The sequence below is a fragment of the Chelon labrosus genome, assembly GCF_963514085.1.
Source record: "Chelon labrosus genome assembly, chromosome: 12".
NCBI classification, from domain to species: Eukaryota; Metazoa; Chordata; class Actinopteri; order Mugiliformes; family Mugilidae; genus Chelon; species Chelon labrosus.
Window position 1 is genome coordinate 15018601 of NC_140345.1, and position 19023 is coordinate 15037623.

The window sequence follows — 19023 nt, forward strand, 5'->3', positions numbered from 1 at the left end:
CTTCATTATACGCAGATCAGCCATAACATTAAAACCATTGACAGGAGACGTGAATATCATTGACCGTCTTGTGACAATACAATGTTCTGCTGGGAAACTTTTGGACCTGGCATTCGTGTGGATGTTAGACATGAAAAACAGCATAAGGTGTTCACCTGGCGTCCGTATTCACTAGATACCAAACTGTTCAAGTATCTGTGGGATGATCCACAGAGGCCCCTCCCCTCCACCAACAGGACCAAAAGGCCCCCACTAACAACATTCTGTTTCCAGACACCACAGGACACCCTCAGAAGGACCATGTCCATTCTCTGATGAGTCACAACTGTTTTGGAGACCTACACAATATTAGGAAGGTGGTCATAATGTTGTGCCTGATTGGTGTATATCATTACAGAGCAGTATTTGTTGGAAAAGTTGGCTGCTCTGAAGGTAAAGCATTCAGGATTTTTTATGTGTGAAATGTAAAGCCCCAAAATATGAAGCAGAGTCCATTAATCTGAAAAACTGAAACTTTTCTGTAGCTCAGGGATTTGAAGATAACTGTGTTAATGACGGCAGGTGAAAGTACAGGCTAGGAGCTTGTCTTGAGCAAAGCTCATTATCTCTTTACGCCGCTCTTACACAACAGGCTGAGTGCACAACCCTGCCTCTGCCTCAAGACAGCAGTGTGTCTGGCAGGTAGAGACAGCCTGCCAACTGGAGAAGTGGGACAGCTCTCTGTGAGGTAAGAGAGGAAGCGGGCCAAGAGGAAGAACCGGCGATCAAGATCAACCCACAACATCCTCTGACTCCTTGTACTAAACCGCTTGGTTTGGGGTCACTGAAGCGAAAGGTAGAGGATGAGAAGAAGAAAATAAAGCTACGGCCCTCCTTTGACCTCTGACCTCTTTCCTAGATGCTCAGAATAAACCAACTGCTCTGATTCATTCTCTGTAAATATATTCTTTGGCCCACCAGCCTTGTTCTCCAAACTTAAAGTAGGCACTAAATATTAAGAGTTACTCTTTTTTTCTGTTCACATTGGAGCAACTGCATTTAGTGCACTGCATTAAGTCCAGTACTTAAAAGTTCTCCACCCTAGAGGTCCCTAAATGCAACACTGTGACATTTCTTTGGGAGTCAGTAGCTAATGTAGTTCATTCAGTGAATTTGCTATTCAAAGAACTACATTTGTAGCATCCGGACAGAATCCACACAGATACATTCTAGGCCAGACTGCAATCAGTGCTAACCACTAGAACTGGAGTTGATCATTTTTAAAATGGGTTACTGGATAGTTGACATATATCTGTTATTTACAGTATTATGTAATTTAAATTTTTTTTTATCACTCAGAAGTAAAAATACTAAAATTTATTGTAGTTTTCCTGAGGCCTGATTGGGACAAAAAGACTTGTGTAGTATTTCAAATTTCTTCCAAGTGTGTCTAATCCATAGAGCCCCACTGCCTGTATCTTTTCAGGTGGATGTTTCAAAATATACCCTAGGATTTAAGGCTTAAATTTGCAGCTACAGCCAGTAGCCGGTTGGCAGCTCACTACAAAACCTGAACACAAGCTCCAGCCGTCGCAGTAGCTCCAGACTGGCACAGACCCTCAAATCAAACGCCCTCATGATGCCTTTGCAGTTTTATATCTGATTAAACAAACCCTATAACTTGCTCTTGTGGCGAGCTTCCGAGGTCTAATTGGCCGATGTTGTGACATTCAGACAGATGTTTCTCTGTTTTCAGTTTCAGCTGGCTGCTTGCTGAAGCTTTGTATGTGACAGACATACTGTATATGAAATGTATAAGCTTAACATCCCAAAATGTCCATCTGTACTTTTGCAATGTGGTTTTGCTTCAAAAAACTTCTTCCATCACTCCAGGAGACAAATGTACACAAAAGTATGCATATATGTATAACGAAAAAATAACTTTTTTACTGCTCGACACAGCTTAGATGTGACTTGTGTAGAAATGAATCAAGTTCCTGTTGTTGTTTTAAGTAGATCCCGTTCACTCCAGATTCCTCATAGGCTTTACATTGTTACGTAAGTGCATCTCGGTGCATTCCCATACACTGAACTAAAGTACCCTGAGCTTCGGCTGCTGGGTTTGAGAGTCTATGATTAGCCTCTTGGGTCTGACCGCATCAAGTCCTATCTTGTCTTTGTTTGTGAGTGTGGTGGAAAGTCAAAGGAGTGCTGTGCTGGTCAAGCAGACAGAAGAAAGTGGTCCCTTACTGTACCTCCCTCGTGTCTAAACAGACAAAGATTTAGCACATATCCGACACGGAACATCCACCAGTCTGCTCCTCTCTCCGTGCACCTCACCCAGCCTCTGGTGTCTGTGCCAGTCGCAGACCAGAGACGCCAGACCCGGGCAATTATGGCAATTTTTGGATGACATCAGACCAGAAAATGAATGATTTCATTTAGCTGTCAATTTTTTTTTTTTCTGGATCTGGTGTAGGATGCAGAACCTATAATAGAGCATGTCAAAACAGAGTGGGAGAACTGTTTAGACGTTCACATCTGCAGTCGGCTGGAAGGTAATCCCAGCCTGGTGGGGTTGGTTTGTCTGTTAATAATGACCACTGTTCGGTGTCGGCGCTCGCAAAAAAAGTAGGCTGGTGCTCCCCGAGAGGCTGGACCACCCAAAGACTTTAAGAACATCCTTGTACCTTCAGCTGTGCCTAAGTTTTAATTTACCGCCACACACACACACACACACACACACACACCAAATCTGCCATATCCAACACTATTTTGGTTGTGCCGCAGTTTTAGGCTACCTTTGACCAAAATAACTGGTGGTGCCACCATTAGATGCAATCCAACCAAAATAACTAAATGACTGACTGGACTAAATCTGTAGTTTAACCCTGCATGAAATGCTTCCTCCAGACTGCAGATTATGAAGCAGTGAGACAGAGAAATTGATTCACTCTGTAGCTGCACAGAGAATACCCCAAAGATGCCTTTAAAGTCAGAAAAAGTTGGAAAAGGATATATAAAATATGTCCTATAACTTATCCAGACCCGCCAATTACATGCTGGCTCACAGGACAGACACTGAGTCATTTGTATAGTGTGTCTGCAAAAAGATCCTTGTGGTTCTTCCCAAGGCTGCGATTTGATCTCGTTTCGTTTGTGCCCGAGCTTCGGCTTTATGCTGACAAACAAGTGCATAACGCCTTTGGCTTGTGACAGAGAGGAGATTAAAAGAATCCCTCAAAATGAAGAAACAAAGCAGTCTGTCATGAATGGGAGAGGAGCTCGGGAGAATCGTGCAATTTCGTGCTTCGACACCGCTGAGCCAAATGACTCCGCAGCGGCTATAAACTGTGAACAGGATTCAATAAAGCAGCACTCATTGATATATAATCTAGCTGTTTACAAACATCACATTTAATGGATCAAACTGCGCCGCCTGGCAGAGCCGAGTTCCGATGCTAACTGGGCAAATTGTGTTAGTGTGTAAATCTCCTCTTAGTCTTATTTCCTTTTTGATTAATCCTGTTAGCGCCATAGTTCAAAAGCTGCAGCATCTACTAGCTCCCGGGCTGGAAGCTGTTGAAGTTATTTCTGTGGGAAATGCAGATGGTCTGCTGTGACTTAAGGGAAGCAGGAAGTCAAATTAAATTGTGCTGTACAAACACACCTAAATACACAGCCGTGTGCCGTCTGCTTTATGGTATGGGATTTAAGGATTCACTGGAAACTGTTGAGTCCGTGAGAGCTCTGAAGTATTATCATCGATGTGATTCTCATGTAAAGAACAATAAAGATAAGTCAAATAGACACCAGATCTTAAGGAAAGAAGAGTGACAGTACTTCCTCAAACACATAAAGGCAACTTCTATTTACACAAGTACATCTGAAACAGATGAGCCACGAACTGATCCATGTAATTAAAGTAACTTGGGGTGAATCCACTAACTTCTTTGACCTCTTTGCAGGCGTCATTTAGCGGACCTGTGAGAGCTTGTCGTACTTCCTCACCGGCTTTATCAAATGCATGTGGCATCATGGTTTTTAAGGTGTCATTTCAAAGCAGAACTCCGCCACTTTCACACATTAAGATTATTTAAACAAGCTGTAGTGAGTAAAGTTAAGCCCGTAAAAACTGTATAATGTCCGAAGGAGCTTCCTCAAATCTGAGCGAATAAAACCGATGATGTATTACAGCCATGGGCATTTTTAACAGAAAAACGACACTATAAACTAAGGGGGTGCTATAAAATAAGAGTATCTCATATAAAAAGAAGCTATCATTCAGAGAATTGCGGGTTCCAGTATTTGCTGAGCATCAACGGCTGCAGTCAGACGTCACCAAAATACCAAAACACAACAACCATGCCTATCCTGGGCAGCAGCCATGGCTCTTGGTCACCTGTTGCTGCTTTGTGAGATGTTAGCGCTTCTTCTTCGCTGACTGACTGAAACATTGCACAGTGGTAAATAGAATTAGAACAAAACAACAACAACAGGTGTGTGTTGATTCAAGTCGTCTCCACTTTGATCACTCACTCTATATTTCTCCTCTCAGCTGGATCCACGTAGGAGGAAATCAGGCACAGAACATCCAAAACAAAGAAAGTTGGGTTATGATAAGAAAAAAAAAAAAAAATAGCTTGGCTATCTTGGCTATCTAAACATCTTTCAGCTGTGCTTGTTTCAAGTTTGTGGGGGGATTTATTGCTACCACATGAGACTTCAACAGCCCAGAGGAAAGAAAATCCTGTCCAAGAGCGCCACTGAGGAAAAAAAAAAACTCCTTATGGCCTTGGAGGTCGCCCCAAGGTTAACACAAGCTGACTTGTTAAAGCGTGGGTGAAGTCATGAGCAAGAGGTCTCCAGCGATGATGATGTCAGGACATGTACTAATGCCTGTCCATGTGTGTATGTGTTTCTGCGTATTCTGGGGGAGGTGGAAGAGGCTGATGTGTATATTTGTTTTTGTTTCGGCTGAGTGATGGCACACAAACGCACTCTGTCTATGTGGGGACCAAGAGGTTAAAGTGTCTCAGAGAGGAGGGGGCGTCTTTGACCAGGACAAGATGCCTTAATTCATCTGCCCAGCCTCTCTGCAGACAGGTCACATGACAACAATGTGTGCTTTACATTTTAATTTCTACTCGAGGTAATGTTGCTTATCTAATCCTGAAGATCTGAAACAGTGGATGTAAACCGGTCTGTCCTCAGCAGGAAATAAAGTAGCTGAAGGAAAACAAAAAGATTATGAAGATGAGGGAAAGCAATGTTAACCAATCAAATGAGAGAGTGGAAATCAGGTTATTCAGTTACATCACTTGTCTGCATGCCAAAGGTTACAGTTGGCTGCTCTTCAGCAGGACGGGTTCACTCCTCTTTAAACCCAACTTAAGTTAGCTGGTGTTCAGGTCCTTGGTAGAAATGTTTTTTTTAGTTTCTAGTTTGATCAAACACATGCTGACTAGCTTATTTTACGGCAAAATGTGAAGTAAATTGGTAAATAACTGCAACATAATGGTAAAAACCTTGGTCCTCAGCCAGGATTTAGAAATGGAGATGATACTGCAGAGAACTGTCTCACAAACACAATGATATCTAAAATGCATTTTCTTCCTGGCAAAAAAAGAGGCCAATCTGCTGCTTTTGAAAAACAACACAGGTGTAGGACTAATTCCAACATAACGAGAGTTGCAGAACTCCTTTGAGCTTTGACGTTAAAAAAATTTATCTCCCGTTCATCAAAAGAGTCGGGCCCCAAGTAAATTAGCTACACCTCTTAATTATAAGGAGAACCATAGCGTTGTACCATTGGCATATAAATTATAAGGGATCCTGTACTATGAAAAGTGCCCCATAGATGTTTATACAGTGTAAATAAAATGGGGCCTAAAATGGAGCCTTGGGGCACGCCACAGTAGCTGATAGTAGATTCTATTAGAGAAGTAATTTTGTCAACATCTTAACCATAAATGTTTTGATTAAATGTAAGCCATTATAGAAAATATTTCAAACTATTATGTTTCATGAGAGTGTGCAGGATAAACAGGCTGACTAAGTGTATGGCCACAGAGGACTGGAGTATCATGTGGCCTGTGGTCTTATTTCTAAACCGCCAAATCTTTAATTTTATCCTCTAAAGTAGAGGCTTGCATCCTATGCAGGCTGACAGAAGCGGATGAAGCAGGTTATTCCAAATCCATTTGATCTGGTCGTACACTTCCAGACCGTCGAGATAAAGCCAGCGGAAAAAAGTAGAGTCCAAGGCACATAACAGACTGACCAAAGTCAACACGGTGCAGTGGATAACTCCAATCTAAAATCCTTTTATTAACGGGGAAACACTGTGTCAGCTGGGTATCCGAAATAACAGTCAATGATAAGTCACTGAACCTATCGCATAAAGGAAAATAACTTTTTTTTCAAGTATTTTTCTTGGGGTTGTACTGCCCTGCCACAGCTTTGAACAATAAACTTTAAACCGTTTGGTAGACAGACAAAATGATTTCATGAGAAAGGGAACTCCTCAGTTTTATATGTCTCTATAAAAACCGACTGACAGCATATGAATTATAATTATCAGCAAAACAGCTGGAACACACAATGGTAATTACATGCTCATAATTTACTGCCTCTGACTGTTTAACCAGTGCGGTTTAATGCTTGGAAATGCATTCGAGTAATAAAATGGAAAATCCATTGTGATCATGCTTGGGACCAGAAAGGTTTTATCTTGGGATTCGTTGTTGTGCGCCATGAGGCACTATATTTTCCAAGGCTAAACATCTGATTGGGTTTCATTATCATATTTGTTTTCAAAAAAATAATTTCAAGTGAATTACGTGATTCCTGAGCCCTGGAATCAATTCTTCCTCTGACGATCTCTGCCAGGCAAGAAAGTCATGATGCGAAATAAACATGGTGGTATTTTTATGTTTCAATTAAAAATATGCTGTTAAATTCACACACATATGCAATAAAGACTTTGTTATGCCGAACTTTCGAACCGCGTTCTGCTGACATGTTGTTTAAATCTGAAATTGGAGGAAAAAAAACAACTGAAGAGTTTCGTTGAGGCTGCCGTGATATTTTTGACAGTTTCCTGATAGTTGATGCTGATACATGTCACGGGTGAATAAGGTTTGGAACAAGAAGCATATGTTTTACAAATTAAATGTACACTGGCAAAACAAATCACCGATTTATGTGTTTTGACGAGGCCTATTTTTCCGTCTGATCACAGTTTCAGACAGACGACAAATGCAGTTTGATAGAAATGTTGGTTTTGAGAGGGGAAGCTGCCATCCTCCAGAGTTCTCCAATGACCTTGGAGCGACATCAAGACGTGGAGCATTTAATGATTTCGCTGAGATTAATATCAACACAAAGCCATGGAATTATTATAAACAGATCGAGCCGATGTGCTCAGCGGACTGGTAGCCAATAACCCCAGTCACTCGCAGCGGGAGGCAGATTGTGGGGGTTGAGGAAGCCAGACGGCGGTTGCGGGGCGGTGTGGATGAGGAGCTGCTCTGGGATATGTGGAAAACTTGAAACGTGGAACGAAGACTTTCATTGGGACCTGAGTAAACAAACCCACATCAGATTGGACCCAGGTCCTCACGCATGAGTCATCTGGCTCTTGGAAACCCCACATGTTGGTGCTCAACGAACTTCTCTGCACTAGTGTTGATGAAGGGTACAACCAAGGCCTTCTCTCAACACTACACTTCCTGTCCGGTTCCAGGAATTCAGGAAGGGGGACACCAGTGCAAAAAGCTGCCTCCTTAATGGGTTCCACATGACGTCCACCTGGAAGGTTATAGTGAGAACACTTCTGAAACGTGCCTCTGATCATGTTTCAGGAGAAATCTTGGAAAGGAAACATTACATCACTTATGACAAAAACAATGTCACCACCAGATCTGTGCCTCATTTAGTGCCGTTTATCATATCACATGGACTTCCAGAGCAGGCCAGTGTGCCCAGTGTTATAAAACTGCAGTTGTTAAAATCTGTGTTTTTTATCCTCTTATGCCCGAGGCTGTTTTTATTTTCAACCTGGACAAACATATGACAAATCCAGTCATTCACCGCTCCACAACAGTGAGGCCGAAATGAATAACACCGACCTCCGTGGATGAAAGACACTTGAATTTTTAAAACGTCGTAGGTCTCTTTGTCCTTCTGTGATTTGAAAGTAAAGACCAGCCTCATAACAGTGGGTCGGTAAACAACCCGAACTCAATGTCCAAACAGAAATAAAGGACAGCATCCTTTTTAGACATGTTATTACCAGGCGGCCTCTTCAGGGAATGTGAAAAAAATAGAAGATTAAAAGTTTATTTGAGACTAGACTTTCAATCTCTGTCCTAGAGGACTGGAAAACACAACACATGTGCAGTTTGCAGTGACAGATGTGGCAGATTTACCGCTACAAATCCTCATTGTTTCAAAAAAAATCCATCATTTTAAATGTACTAGAACAGTGGATCCATTCAAAGTCCTCATTAGTTTGCAAGCCTTTCCTGGTTCATGCAGACAAATGTTTATCCGTGGGAATTCCTCTGAGATCTCTGTTTTGCCTGGTTAGCTTCAGCAAACGCTTCTTGTGCACAGAAAAACCATGGCTGACTCGGGATTCACTTATTTTTTCAAAACCATGCTCCTGTCCATGGTTGTAACATGGATTTAGTCAAATGTATACGTACTGTACATGCTGGCAATTCCTTTCGATGTGCATTATGTGACACGGTTGTAATGTTGTATTAATTCACGTGTCTGTGTATGATGGTAGATTAACAGGCAGTAGTTTGATCTTTGAGTGAAGGGCATTTGGCTGTTGTCGTCTCATAAAATCTTTTCTGTTTTTCTTGTCGACCTTGACCGATGTTAATTTGTGCTTTCGAATCTTTTCCTTTTTCATTCCTGCTGACAAAACTGTTTTATTTATAGATGCAGACATGTGTGCTTGTGTATCTGGCGGTATTTATGAGCGTGTTTGTGTGTGTAAATCTTAAAACCAAACGCCATCCGCTGGATGTTCAATAAGAGCGGACACTGTAATTTCAGTAAATAACCGGTTTATTGATCGAACCGCGGTGATGATAAACTGAGCTGACAGTTCCAACTCAGACATTGTAGTGTTTGGATGGGGTACAGAGTGGAGGACCGGGGCTGGGCACTGCCCCCCTCAGTGGGTAAACTCTACACACTGCAGCCATTCAGTTGGCTCGGCTCTCTGGATAAAGTTAGGATTGTTTGTCAGCGAGCTGTAATGCCAGGAATGCTCAGTGCTGGCTCTCCCTGTGTGCGAGTGTCTCTCGCACTTTTGCGTCTCCAGCAGCAGTTAGCATCTGCGGTGACACCCCGCACTCCCTGAAGTGAAATAACGGATTCTATTTCTCTCCTGCAGGCTATCTTGGTGCCTTGACACACACATACACACACACTACTTCAAATTACACCGCCCCCTTCGCCTCCCACCTCCCCCTGTAGAGACTGTCCGGTCCGCACTGGCATTTTCTAGCATGTTCCATCTGGACATGATGACATCACTTTCTAAATGAACACAGACACACGCTTGACAAACACACACGCTGCTCTGATGATTCACAGCTTTGGTCAAACCATTGTCCATCTGCCTCTGAGCCCTGCTGAGCTCTCCTAAATCTGCTAATGATGTTTTTTAACCCTGAAACCATGTATACGAGAGAGGCCTTTTACACACCAAGGCCAAAAAATCAAAGGCTTACACACTCATTTGCCAGTTCATTAGGTACACCAGTGAAAATTAATGCACTCTGCTTCAGCTGTCCTCCACTAATCCTCCTTCATGACTGCTTTAATGTTGAGTTCATGTTGAAACAGTGTAAGAAAGGTTTAATTCATCTGTATGATCATTTTGTAGGATGTAGTTTGTGGTACCCAAAGTGTGACTTTCGCCCCACTCCTAGCCCACTGACTAAAATGGGGTTGTCAGAATAATAGAAACATGTATCAGTACAACACAATACAGTTCAAAAGTACAACAAACTACAGCCTAAACAATTAAAACACAGTTGAGTCAGCAGCTTTCTCGGTTATGTGAAGCTTTCATGAAGATTAGATTTAGTGCAGGACTGTTAGATTAGAATACATAATGAACTGACTTCAGATCGTGTCACTATCCTGTGAAAACTTTGCATGTTCAACTTTGGTTGATTTCCTTGTTTTCAGGTTCGTCAAAGGCTTATAGTAGGTTGTTGGTGAATAAACAAAAAACTAATATAAAAATATAAAAGTGACTGAAGTTGGGGAAACAAGGTTTTGACTTGATAGCATCAGCTTATCGTTTAAAGTCCTGACAGGTATCGCTGTAACCGCGGTGGCTTCAAAGTACATCCAGGGTGTCACGGTGCCCCGGCTATGTGGAGGCTCTCTGTTTGTGCTGTGCAGGCCTTGTTATGAACTGTGTGTACATTTTTCACCCCGGCAACACGCAGACAGCAGCAGCACACCCCATCTCCACCACCTGAAGCTGCACTGTCAGCTTGCTCCAATCACGCAGTTCAACGGAGACATGTGTTTCCCCTTTGCACCCTCGGGATGATGTCACATCCACAGAGTCATGTGCTTAATTTAAAACATCTCAAAATCCTGACTCTGGTCAGCCTGATCGGGATTGTCCTAAAAATTTGTCTCGCATCAAAGGAGGGACAACGTGCAAAGAAAACAGGAAACAAACATAGGGTGCAGAGGGAGAAACTCCCTGCAGATAATGGGTAAGTGGGACGTTATAATCTCTCCCCTGGGTGCATAAACCCTCTCTAAGGAGAGGTTATAGCCTACATACCAGGCCAGGGTGAGTTTGATTTGTGTTGTGGCAAGAAATTGTGAAATCTCTGTCATTACTGCGTCTCTGTCCTGTCATCACCCCGGTTTCACACAGACATGTGCGCACAACCTCAGCCCACACACACACACCAAATTAAAGCCTAAAATAAATGTCTCTCGCGATCTCACATTATTATCCCTGGGATCACATTTCCACCTCATCTTGAAATGGCATTTGATAAAAATAATTTTAACGAGCAGTATCAGTCAGTTCAACTAGCGCTATTTGGTTTTCTCTAAAGCCTATCAGCAGTATCAGCAGACTTCTTTCCTCTTTCCTCCTTTACTTAGAATTTAATGTTCATCATATATACACTAGGGTTTCAGATAGAAGTCAGTCAAACTATTTTAATAATTAATATTGACTTAATAACCACAAAAAGGATTGTGTGTCAGTGAGACACATGTGCAAACATTATTGGGAGGCAACAAGCACGCACTCCGGGATCTCAGTGCTAAACGCTAAAAGCACACGGTAGAAACAAGCAGAGCCAGTGATCATTACAGATTAACCTTTCCTGTTCACTTACTGAGAACTTGCACCCTGATAATAATCTTTCGGCAAATTAGAAAAGACCATTAGGAAACAAAATGTCGTTTGCGCACCAAAGATTTTACCAAAAAGGCCGTGACTCCAATCGTGCAAACGGCATCATGAAGTTTGATACAAGGTTTAATGTCTGCACTCTCATTCGCTATTAAATTCTACTGATCACACTCGAGCTTTTGCAAATAGCATCATTGCACCGTGCACGCTGCTATAAATCAAAATTAACCGTCTTCACTGGAAGGTGCCCAAGGTGCTTCAAAAATCTCAGGGTTTTGGTAATTTAATTAAAAGTGTCAGGGGATTTGCACCTCTTATGCACAGTTTAATAGGTTGAATCAGCTATGGTAGGTACATTATAAGTCTGTTTTTTTTTACCCCTATCTTTAGGACTCCTATTGTTTCTTCTTATATAGTGCCCACGTTCAAGTCCTGTTCAATCTAATAACACAAATTCCAAAGGAGAACTGGCTGCATGGTAAAGCAGAGATTAAAGGCTTTATATACATTGCTATGAGGGCAGTAGGGGTCTGGGGGTGGGTAGGTGGTGGGGCAGTAACAGGTTAATCTGTCCATGTGTGCAGGAGAATTTGACAAAAGTGAAAGAATTCCATATTAGAAACATTAGCAGGCTTACTGTGCTTTATATTGGCTCCGGCTCTGTTCCCCCAGTGAACTGACACGGCGACCAAGAGCAATACCCTGTATTTAACAGATTTATGCAAAGATAGGCCTGTGCATATTTAGTCTTGAGGAATACCACATTTCTGATGCTGCCTTTCAACATCAGTGTCAAGAAAGAGTGAATGTGTGCGAGTCACATGTGGTCGAAATTAACCGTATATATTTTTTTATTTTATTTTTTTATCGCGGTTTTTCAGAGTAGATGTAATTATTGGCACAAACGAGGCGAGCAGGGCCTCTGAAGATCCGGTGTCTGCTAATAATCTATATGAGCTGTGTCTTCTAAGCGAACTGGCTACGTCCGTAGAGATCTTTGATTTTGACTGAGACAAAATGACATGGATATAGTATCAGTCAAGCAAACAGGGCTGGGTTTTCCAGCGGTAACATGGGTGGGAGAACAAGCCAGCCTTTGTTACAAAGCTTTAGTATCACAGAGGAGAGAGAGGCCATTGTGCTTTGGAAAAGCCTCCTTATGGTTCATGTCCTCAGATTGTAATGGATCCTCAGCCCCAGTTTAACAAATGCAACTCACTCCAGCAGGCAGTATATGCATTTCAATGGGCCTGGCTACTGGAAATGAATCAACTTCTTGTCATCGGCTTATCAAGTTTAGGACAAACAACCGCGCATCCATCCATAAAATAGAAAGGTGGGACAAAAGCCCGAGTCAGTCTGTGTGCTAGTTTTTAGCCAAAGCCTTTCACATTTAATGAAAGTATGCCGTTTTTGGTGGCCACGCGATTTTACCCAACTGAACTGAGCAAATGCTGAAGCGGCTCACATAAAGACCGGTTTAAACTAACTGCAGCCCTCAGAACCAAAGATTAAAACGTCGACAATCATCATAGGCCACAGTTAACATAAAATAACCACAATACGAAAAACTGGGGTTTTTTCTTTTTTAATCTCACAAAAATGAATGCGTCTGTTCCTGAAAAGAGAGACAGAGTAATCTAGAAAACACTGAATGCACAGTTATCACTTTACAGATGTTTTTAGAACATTTCATGGTTCATTTTAGGCACTTGGAATTACAACAACATTCCCTTTCTGAGCAACAAATACATCTTTGGTCCGGTATGTAATTTTAAAAAAGTAGAGCCAGGGTATGAAAATAACACTAGCTTCAATGTTTGTTTCCTCAAAAATTTATTTCTGACATATGTATATAAAGTTTTTTTAAAGATTTCTTTGTTTTTTTTTGTTTTTTTACTTAAATAAGATATCATCGCTACATCTCAGAAATGACCAGCAATCTTACAGATGTTTTGCAAGTGACAACAAGTGAGAGAAATGTTATGCGTCGGCTCAATCAGATGTACAGCAGTACAGGATTGTTTCAGTTAAGTCACATTTGGCAAACGTGGGTTTCTTTCTAGTGTGTTTTCCACTTCCTTCGAAAGATCGACGGAGACACGGCGAGCTCTGCGCTCCGACACCAGTTCAGCTACAAGGCAGCCATGTCTGATATGAATTACTGCACGCTGTGACCTGCGGTGGCTGCACGTGTGCAATGTAGTAATTACTGAAGTTGATGTCCTGCACGTACGGCGCTGGCTGGTAGTAACACGTGACATTCGTCACGGTGGGGATGGCGTTCTGCTCGGCTAGCACCTTCAGCGCCAGCATGGAGATGAGGCTGAGCGTCTGGCGCCGCTCGTGGCCCATCAGACACACGGTGCTCTCGTTCACCACTTGGTGCAGAGTCATCAGGCACTCGTACCGTTTGTGCTCCATCCCGACGAAGTGGTTTTGCAGGTAAGCCTCCAGCTTCCTCTGCTGCTCACCTATGTCAGGGAAGTCAATGAAGAAGCGCGAGCACATGTAGCGCTGCATCAGCTTCATGTCCGATTCCGAAGAGGGCCTAAACCCTCGCACCCGCAGGTGGCAGTACTTCAATAAGCCGCCCCCTCGGATTTCTTCGGGACTGCGTGTAGCTATAGTCCTCTGACACAGGTGGTCCATAGCCTCCTTGAAGTCCCCGTACACACTCTCCCCAATCACAGTGGGGTGAAAGCTCTCGGACATGGGCGTCTCGGAGCAGCGGTCAAATAAGAGCAGAGAATCGAGGCAAATCTGGAAGGAGTCCACGCTGAATTCAAACTGCCGTCGTAAAGAGTCCACAAACTTAAGCTCTACATTCTTCCCTGTGTTGTTGGACAGCGAGATGAGGCTCCAGCGGTCTGTGTCATTACAGACTTTCACCAGTTTCTGTACGTAGGCCTCTTTGAGGGTCAGTGCCGTGATGCGCTCCTTAGAGACCCCGGCTGGCAAGAAGTCCAACAGGCAGTCCAGCACGACATCTTTCACCAGGCGGAAGGCCTGGTCATCTTTCAGGGACACACCAAAGATCAGGTCGAGGTCCTTGTAGCCCAGTCCAGTGTCCTGATGGAGCACGTGGCTGGCTGCCGAGCCGTTCAGTCTCACGTCCTTAACACACACACCTCTCTCCTCCAGTCTCGCTCGCACCACCTGGACAAGGATGAGACACACACCATGTTATTTATGATATTAAATAATTTATACATGCTTTCTTTTAAGTACATTTAAGTAAAAAAATAAATCTCCTTTAGTTGCAGAAATGACACACACACATCCTAAAAGGCTTGAGTCAGTTGAAATACGTCCAAGTAAGCTCCACATGGGCTTAGTGGAAATCAATAGTTTGTGAAGGCAAGATCAATACCACTGCTTACAAAAGTCCATTTCATCACCATCAGCCTGAGTCTGAATGAAACCTAAAGAGTAGCTGCAGAGATGGCAAGTCTGTGCGCTCCAGGTCTGCCTCCCTCCGGGTCAGATTGTCTTATTTTTTCACAGTCACGGTGATAAGATTAATAATCCAGACCTGTAACCAAGGCGTTAGGAACTCTGTGCCGGACCAATGGTGTCAAAACCGCAAGAAAGAACTTGGCACAAGCGCATGTCATTGGCTTGTTTTCTCTTCCTCTGTCTCAGTGACCTGTACAACTTTTAAACATCTGACAGACTCATTCAGCTGTGCACATCCACATCTGAGGAGGATGATCTACAGCTGGACGGGTACATCGCTGTTAAAGGAAAACATAAACCCGTCTCCAAGTAAATGAGGCATCTTTGATGATCCTGCTTACGTGCCTGTGACATTCTCATAATACTTAAGTGACGAAAGCATTCGGTGGAAACAACCCGCTGCAGCTTCCTTGTTTGCCTTCGAGACTTTGTCATATTCCGTGTATACACAACAGGTGGACTTCATACCGCAGTTGACACACGTAGCAGACTGTAAATATGTCTTACTGACTGTATGTATAAGCTGCACTTGGGCCGTACAACAATTTCCACTGAGCAAATAATTGCGGACAAACGAAAGCGCAAAACCTGCAGCGCACACTCGCATGCAATCCTAAATCTCTCGATCGGCGTTGACCCGTCAGATTAGTGCGCGTTAACTCTCTTTCCCATGGTGATCAGATAACATGATGGCTCTATTTATACATACTGGGTCAGGCTACTCACAGATAAACAGTTGAAGACAAGTCAACTCCTTATTACAGGAAGAGAGGAGGAACAAAATCATAAAATGCACCCGACTGGGTCCAGATTCCTATCAGAAGCAATGCTAATGTGGTTTCTAAGTGCTTCTGTGGCATCCTGTTATGTCAGAGTCAAATTCTGGTCAGGCCAGCACTTAATACATTTCCTCATCTATACATACTTGGATACAGGTGAGTGGTTTAGCCACCACCCTGCTACTTGAAGCAGAGGTATTACTCTTCTGGCTTATAGTCAAATCCGACCAGAAACAAGACTACAGCCTCATCCAATCTAGTCTGTCTCACTTCTTTAGAAAATTATTAACTAGAGGTAACCAAAGCAGTTGTCTGGTAAATTCTGGTTAAGTCACGATCTGTGAGCCATAGGTCAGAGTTGTGAAGCCATAAAAACGTCAGGTGCTGTTATCTTAATCTGCAGTTTCAATGCTGTAACTTCTTGGACTCTAGCCCTTCGTGATGCTGCAGCGAATGTGACCAGTCACCCATGCCTCTTGTGATGCATGACAGAAAATGCACATCAGTACATCTTGAAAATTGGCAAGATATTCTCATTTGTCACGTGAGGAGACTCATTTGTGAGCCTAACTAAGGTAATCGATCATATGGTAGATTTTGGCAAAATAAAATGATGCTGCGTTTCCACAAATCCAGAGGATTTTACATTACATTAAGGGTCCCCACATTTTGGTCCCAAAACCTGCATTTTAGCCTTCTACATGTTCAGTGGAGCGTTCACGTTTCCACAACCACAAACGAATGAAGCTTCATGTGCTCCTTTAGATCATCTTGGATGTGTCAAGATGAGTGTAAATGAAATGTGGGGAGGGAAAAAAAAGGATCTCGTTACAGCTATAAGTTCATTTTGAAATTCTAACAGGCCATTTTCTTCCGACTTTAATGCACAGCCAACTATATGGGGAGGCCACGGGGGATTTGAAATGCAATCCGGCCACAAAGCATAAGAAGCTGGAAATGCGGAGGGAGTCTCGAAATCTGTCTTTCATATATTGTAAGTCAAACTAGTAACTAGTAAAAGGCAGCATATTCCTCACTGTACGACTTCCTGTTGTTTAAATAGGCCGGACACTGAGGAATATCAGCATCTTTTAATTGGGACTGTTTCATACTGTCTATTAAGTGCTGTTAAATCAACAGCTACCATATATTGCACTTGCTAAAAACCATTAAAGCAGAGTTATAGTTTCTCTCTTAAGGGAGACAGAAGACGTCATCTAAATTAAAACTTGTCCCACAATAAAGGCAATAAGAGCAGACCTGGATCACAACCAACCTATGAAAGTTACATCTACTGTCAAAGTGAGATTTGGAGGCCACCAGGGGTCGTTGAGGGGTCTCCAGCTAGTTCAAGAAAAATTTAATACTGTTTGATTCATGTATTTATTGTAAAAATGTAATAAATTATATATATGGCTGACTTCAAGATAAATCAGTGACATTTATTAGTATTTATTAGTATAAGTATCGCTGACCCTCTTATTTGAACTGTCAAAGAACTATTAAAAGAAAACTGTAAATAACACGAGAGTTTGTGCGAATACCTGAACAATCTGGCGGGGCTGAACGGACAGAGTGGGGAAGTTTCCCCGGCCGTGGATGGGCACAGCCTCCCCCAGGATCGAGTCCAAGCGCTGCACCTGATCCCAAGACAACACGCAAAACCGCCGATTCTGATCACCAGACATGACTGAGTTAAATTTAAGTCCCCCCCTCCCCAAGAAAAACAAAAATCAGCTGAAGGCGGATCAGCGCTTTTCCTCCCGGCTCAGATCTGTATCTTCTCTGATGGAACAGTCTCAGCGAGGTAGTCCTGAGAGTGTGAGCAGCGGGCAGGTCCGGTCGTCAGTCTGGAGGGGAAGAGTGGAAAAAAAGTCTCTCAAGTGTTGAGGTCGGAGTGGGATCTGCAGTTTCCTCCCGTGTGCGCCGCTAAAATCCGGTCAGTCTGCAAAGAACCGATTCATAAGGAAGGTCCAGAGGGTTTAAAGCCTCCTCATTAGCATGATCCCTGTGATTGGCTGCTGTGTTTGGTCACTGATTATGGACGCCCTGCCTGCAGGAAACACCCTTCATGTGACGCACTTGACAGCTTCCTCTCCTCTGCTCCACTCAGACAGGGTTTTCCCTCAAACAAGCTTTGCAATGGTAATGGTCCTGTGACTGTGATCGACAATGCCTGAGCCGAGGCTCTGTCAGAAATGAAAATTGATTTCAGATTGATGTAAGCAAATAAAAGATTACAGAAGTCATATTACAGCTGTGCAAACACAACCTCCACTTTTTTTGTTGTAATGAGTTTCTTTATTTGTGCATGAGGAAGTGTTTGCAGACCGTGCAGGATGTTTTCTCTGCAAAGTCCTGCTACATAATGCGCCATCATTCAAATCTAGCTGAAAAAAACCCAGAAAAGACCTTCAAAGCACAGGATGGAAGTTGAAGGCCTTCCTGGAAGACACTCCATCAAAAACTGCATGTGACTTTGTCCAAACAAGATTGTTCAGAGTATTCAACTTTGTAACACTGCTTCTTGGCTTAAACTAATCTTGGCTTTTGTCTTTGTCAAAAAAAGAAAAACAACAATTATGTTTTTTTTTCTTGCTGTTGGTCCTCACTAAGTCTGTTTATTACTTAAACTTATCTTTCTCATTTTTTTCCCTTTAGGTAAAGTAAGTAAAGCGCTTTATTTGTCATTATACAACGAATCATACAACGAAATTACATGGTCGGATGGAGGGTTAGTCCTGAGCCGCTGCGAACACACGCGCCGCCACTTTGGGCCAACCTGACCCGGCCCCTACCACCTAGCATGTTTTGATGCTAGATGCTTTGATGCTTATTCAGTATAACGTTATGTACATCAAAGCAAAAGCACACAGCCCTTTTCTTTTCCTGTCCATGCAAGAGAGCAGAAACATTACAGAAACAAAAAAGAGAAAAAATGTTTGCTATCTGGCAGCCTGCTTAAAATATATAATTAGTAAAACCTTCATTTTAATGATATAAAACAGACATAACTGATAACTGTGACACAGGTAATGAACAATATAACTCCCCTTTTTCACCACAGGATCTTTCCCCAGAGACAAAGAACCTTTGGAGCTCTTTGGACATATACCAAAAGCCTGTGGGTCTAAATATAAATTAAGGGATTATTATTATTATATTTCACCCCTAAAAAGTCCTTGCTCATGGGTTATGCTGGCTTCAAGCAGAACTTGTGAGCTCATGCTTATAGCTTGGTGTTCAAATGGTAAAAACAGCCGTATGTGTAAGGAGTTAACTTCCAGAAGGTTCCAGAGATGGTGACTACAGCTAGTCTGCTAGGCTAGTTAGCTTTTGGTCAGGTTAGTTTATCAACTGTTGCGTTTTTCTCTGTCTTATTAG

General features: G+C 42.7%; 1 protein-coding gene across 1 annotated transcript; it reads right to left on the reverse strand.

Moving 5' to 3' along the window:
- Positions 1-12137: 12137 nt before the first annotated feature.
- tent5ba (terminal nucleotidyltransferase 5ba) lies at positions 12138-18309 on the reverse strand. Its single transcript, XM_084556774.1, has 2 exons — positions 17184-18309; positions 12138-14560 (listed from the first exon to the last, which is right to left on the reverse strand). Exons 1-2 carry the CDS (start codon positions 17325-17327, stop codon positions 13532-13534), a joined length of 1173 nt encoding a protein of 390 aa, XP_084412900.1. The 5' UTR covers positions 17328-18309; the 3' UTR covers positions 12138-13531.
- Between the last annotated feature and the right edge of the window lie 714 nt (positions 18310-19023).